The 5,337-nt window shown below is 50.7% G+C and overlaps 1 protein-coding gene across 1 annotated transcript; it reads left to right on the forward strand.

Moving 5' to 3' along the window:
* Window positions 1–510: 510 nt before the first annotated feature.
* Window positions 511–5,226, forward strand: LOC116377784 (uncharacterized; the record flags this gene model as incomplete). Its single annotated transcript, XM_031839512.1, has 3 exons — window positions 511–2,179; window positions 2,281–2,317; window positions 2,502–5,226. Coding segments are annotated over 3 exons (3,579 nt in total), but the record flags the coding sequence as incomplete, so codon positions are not given.
* Between the last annotated feature and the right edge of the window lie 111 nt (window positions 5,227–5,337).

Genomic DNA, 5,337 nt, shown 5'->3' on the forward strand with positions numbered 1-5,337 from the left:
TTGAAAACTGCAAACCTATCTACGTCATGTTTTTATGTTTGTTAAATTCTCAGTAGTGATACTAAATGATGCTTATTATACATATTACAAACAAAACACTTTAAAAACTTAATGAATCATTTCTTTTGTTGGTATTTTGGTCAGACACATCTGTAACGCTGATTACCGTAATATGTGTGGTATTTGTTATAAATGTACGTTAGTACATAGAGGGTGATAAGAAGCTGTACATGGAGGGACTTAGGACCCAGGGGAATGTTGGTGAAGGAAACGGGAAGAGATGGAAGAGACGCCACACGAACAGCTGTTCACCGCTCGCTGCCGGTTCTCGTGTTAAAAATGTCGCTTAATCATAAAAAAAACTGCGTTAACGCGCGATAAAATAATTGTCGCCGTTAATTAATGAATGCGTTAACGCTATATATATATATATATATATATATATATATATATATTGTTTCTAGAAATGACGATACATTTCTCTCAATAAGATGTTAAAAAAACTAAACTTGTCTCTTCTTCTCAGGCTACATTGAACCTGACATCCAGTTCTGCCACAATGAAGACCAGCACCCTTTAGAAGAGAAAGAACCGGTCCAGAACAAGGACTTGCCTGATCCGTCCTGGAGATCCGCGGATTGTTGGAAACAACCATCAGAGAGCGACGGCTCCGAGTCCACCATCGTCTCGTTCGACCGGAGCACTGGGCCTCATCACTTCCTGTCCAAGAACACCGACACCATCGACTTCTTCCACCTGCTCTTCCCTTCGGAGCTCATGGAGCTGATCACCAACGAGACCAATGCCCACGCGAAGACCTGCCGGTTCATGGGCTCCGGCTACTCGGACTGGGTCCCCGCCACCATCCACGAGATCAAAGGTTTCCTCGGCCTTGTCATTCTGATTGGGATCCAGAACCTTCCGGACCTGTCGCACTACTGGTCCTGGAGTCACTACGACAACAGCTACACCTTCTACCGCGCCATGAGCTTCAAACGCTTCAAGCAGATTGCCGCCAACATCCGCATGGGCAGCTTCACCACAGAAGAGCTTCGTGGAACCGGCAACCCCAGCGACTCGCTGCACATCTTCAGGCCGATGCTGAATATTCTGGGAGGAACCATGTGGCACGCCTATCAGCCGAACTGCTGCCTGTCCGTCGACAGGGCGCTGCTGCCCTGCCCGGAGGAGGAGACGAGCTGCTACATCAAGGCGGATCCAAAGACCCAGCCTCAGGTGTGGCTGCTCTGCGATTCCAAGTCCGGCTACTGCCACCGCTTCTTCATCCAGGTGGGAGAGAAGGAGGGCCAGGAGCAAGGCTTCACCATAGTGCCAGAGCTGGTGAAGGATCTGGAGGACAAACACCACCAGCTTTACCTGGCTAGTTCGCTGGCATCTGTCCCACTCATGCAGAAGCTTCTGGACCAGGGCATCTACGCCTCCAGCTCCTTCCCTCCACTCAACCCCATACTGCCCAGAGAGCTGTGGGAGGAAGGTTGCCTGGAGGAAGCCGGGGACTTCCTGCAGAGACAGTTTGGCCCCCTGCTGGCCACCCGCTGGAGGGACACCAAAGAGATGGGCTGCCTGTCGACTAACGCAGCTCCGGGTGAACAGGACACCGTTTGGAGGAGGTCTCAGACCAAAGTGGGCGGATTGGACCCGATAGACCGCCCCATGGCCTTCTGCCTCCTGCAGGAGAACATGCGAGGGGTTGACATCTGCAAGCAGTTGCTGGCCTGCAACCCTCTAGGGGGAATCCCCCAGGACCGGCACTGGCGCGGCCTCTTCTGGTTTCTGGTCAACCTGAGCATCGTCAACGCCTTCATCGTGCTGCGGGAGAGCCGCAAGGACAACCCGCCGGCCTGGGTGCAGGACGGCCTCTTTACTCAGGTCAACTTCCGCAAGCGTTTGGGCAACCAGCTCGCCAAGTGTGCTCAGAACTACTTCGAGACCATGGAGATCGCCAGCTCCCGCGGGATGAGGGTAGAGGCGACTGAGGCCCCAGTTAAACAAAGACACCGGATGGGGAAGATCAGCAGCATCTCCAAGAGGTGCAAGACCTGCCATTTAAAGAACCTCCGGCATGAGAGCGTGTACGGCTGCATCGTCTGCAGAGCAAACCTGTGTAAACTGCCGAGTTGCTTCTGGGAATTTCACGGCTTGTCGCGCATAAACAAAGGTCAGTATTTTACACAGTTACTTTCAAAGGGTGAAGAAGTTTGTTTATTACTTTTTATGGTTATACACAATTAAAGATGCGTGCTTGATGTTTTTTTACAGGATCAACAAGAGTTGGATTTATCAAGGACAGAATAAGGTAATATTTTACATTAAAACATTGAATTAATTTGATTTCACTTGTCTGGGTGTAGTAAAGCTTTGGCTCTCATGAACAAGTTGAGTTGAGGAGTTCAACCACATGAGCTTTGTTTTGTCAGAACTTTTTATCTCGGCAATAATATTGACATACTGTATGTACATTTGAATCTCTTTTTTTGTAGCGGAGAAATCACGGTGAAGGAGGTTGAGGACAACGTAGACGGGGCGATGGCGCCCGTGGAGGACCTGGACTTTTCTGACAATGAGCTGGATGACATGGACGATGACACTGAAGATGTTAAGGAAGAATTCATCAAAGAAGTAAAACGTCCAATGTCTCACCTGCCGTCAACGACCAACGGCCACGCCCAACCGACGACCACCCCGTCCGCCTGTAAAGAGCGCAATGATTTCCTCACCGCCCGTCAGCTCAGGATCGCCCTCTTCGCTCTGTGCGACGGACTCCGCCAAGCCTCCAGGGTGTTTTTAACCGAGACGCAGCTCATCCGATCCTGGCTGAAGGATGCCAAGAAGCGTTTGAAGTCAAATGAACGGGAGCAGAAGTTGGACGCCAACGGTGGGGACCGCATGGTGGGCTGGGTGCTGTCCATGCGCGAGCAGCAGCTTCCGATCACAGAGAGCAACCTCTTCCACAAGGCCTCCACGCTGAAGAAGAAGGGAGGTTTCAGTGACTCCTTCCGCATCTCCTACGACTGGGCGGTGAGCTTCATGCTGAAGCATCGGCTGGGCGTTCGGAGCATCGGCAGGGCGGCCACACTGGATCGGGCTCTGCCGCTTTCCCTGGAGGCCAAGATCAAGTCCTTCAGGGATTTTACGCAGAAGGTCATCCGGGTCAACAATCTGCCGGAAAGCGCCGTGGCTGCGATGGACGAGTTGTGTCTCTTTGTGGATTTGAGGTTAGTTCAGGACAAGTCTCGCCGCTCGGATGCCCTGGAGCTCACTGGGTCATTACCTCTGGTCACCGTGTACCTGACGGTGCTAGCCGACGGTACCATGTTGCCGTCTGTGGTGCTGGCGAACCGGCAGCTGGCTGAGAAAGTCCTGCCCGAGTTTATCCTGCTGGAGGCCGGACCAGAGAGACTGTTAGTAGAAGAAACCTTGGATCTCTGGACTAACAAGGTTTGGCTGAAGCACGTGTCCGGTCCAACTAGGCCCAGTAAAACAATGCTGGTCTTGGACCGACACCGGGAGCACATGGGAGATCCGTTCCTCACTTCCATCAGCGGATCGGGCACCTTGCCGGCTGTGATTCCTGGAGGCTGCTCTTTCCGTCTTCAGCCCCTGGAGATTTGCGTGAAGCCGGTTCTGCAGCACTTCCTGTTGTCACGCTGGGCAAAGTTCACCGCCGGAAACCCAAAGGAGTTGGAGGAGACGTCGCCCCACCAGCTCCAAGCGAATGTGACCCAGCAGCTGGTTGACTGGCTGGTCGAGGCCCTGACGGACTTAAACAAACTCCCGCGGCTTTGGAAGAAGTCGTTCCGCCTGACGGGCCTTCTGTCGGTGAGGAAAGAGGAGGAGACCATGAGTCCAGAGGAGATCCAGTCGGACCTCCTGAAGACCCTGACGGAGACCCTGCTGGGTCCGGAGGCTTTAGAGGACTATTATCCTGAGCTGCTGGAGCTGGAAGACGAAGACGACACAGAAGAGGAACAAGAACAAGGACAGAAGGTATCGGAGGAGAAACATGAGGACAAAGAGGGAGGAAGAAAGGAGGTGAAACAGGACAAGGAAGAGACCAGGGAGGAGATTGAGGAGGAAGGGAAGGAAACAAAGGAGGGAGGTCGGCCAGAGGACACAGAGAAGGACACAATCAAAGGCGTGGAAGACAGGAAGGAGACAGACAAGGACAGGAAAAAAGAAGTTGAGGAGGACAGTGAGGAGGAAGGAAAGGAGACAGAGGAAGACAGGAAGGAAGTGAGCAAGGAGAGACGAGAGACCAGGATAGTGATAGGAGAGGAAGTCGGTGATGAGTGGAAGATAACTGTTAAGAGCCGGACTGACAGCGTCGAGGACGACAGGATGGACGAAAGCTGAAGCAAAGACAGACATGAATGTCAACACACCTGTCCACAGGTGTCTCCAACAGGTGTCTGACGGGACGTTTACCGCCGGATCTCCTCCCCGAAATCTACCAAAAACCACAGAAAGTCGGGCGATGAGACAAGCAAGAAGCACACCTGTCTACTACGTGGGGGACATGAAGGTGACACAGGTGTGCTGTTGAGTTGGTCCCAAATATTTAGTTTGAACTCTTTGACCCTATTGGTCCGGTTCCGACGGGACCCTGTTCCTAGTGGACATTAAAAGAACTGCAGCTGGTTAAGTGGTTTAGAGACGAGCCAATCAGCTGATGTCCACATGCAGGAGTTATGAGTGATGCTGGTTCTCCATCTCACAGGAACAGCCATTTAGATAGTTAAGAACATCTGTGTGTCTGGGTCTTAATCCTTACACAAGACAGATTCAACAGATAAATAATGAGACATAAAGAGACATGAAGACCAAAATGTTTGTGTTCCTAAATGTTGAACTCAAAAACAAAACTCACTGAGATGTGAAACAGAAAGTCTGAGACGTTACAAACAGCTGTTGGCAATAAATCCATTGATCTTTAATTAAAGCAGCTTTTCTGATCTGTTGTCTGAAGCTGCAGCAGCTTCCTCTGAATGTTGGTGTGATGATGATGATGGGGACCAGCTCTGGAAGCTGATTGGCCGGTTCGGGAACATGTGTTAATGGATTGGATCATGTGAGCAGAACCTGGACCTGAATATTTTGATGGTACCTCCAACAGAACGAATGTTGTTGTACAGACGACGATGATGATGATGATGATGATGATGATGATAGATCCTCTTCCTCATTAATAAAATACAAACATCTTCAGCTTTGGATCCTTTTCTTTTTAGTTGTAGTTTTTTTAGGTGGTTTCTTCAGGAGACAACTTATAGTTCTTTAAAGTGAAGCCAAAGCTTCATGTGTTAAAGCTGCATTCTC

This window comes from Anarrhichthys ocellatus, unplaced genomic scaffold (assembly GCF_004355925.1).
Source record: "Anarrhichthys ocellatus isolate YVR2014 unplaced genomic scaffold, GSC_Weel_1.0 scaffold1677, whole genome shotgun sequence".
NCBI classification, from domain to species: domain Eukaryota; kingdom Metazoa; phylum Chordata; class Actinopteri; order Perciformes; family Anarhichadidae; genus Anarrhichthys; species Anarrhichthys ocellatus.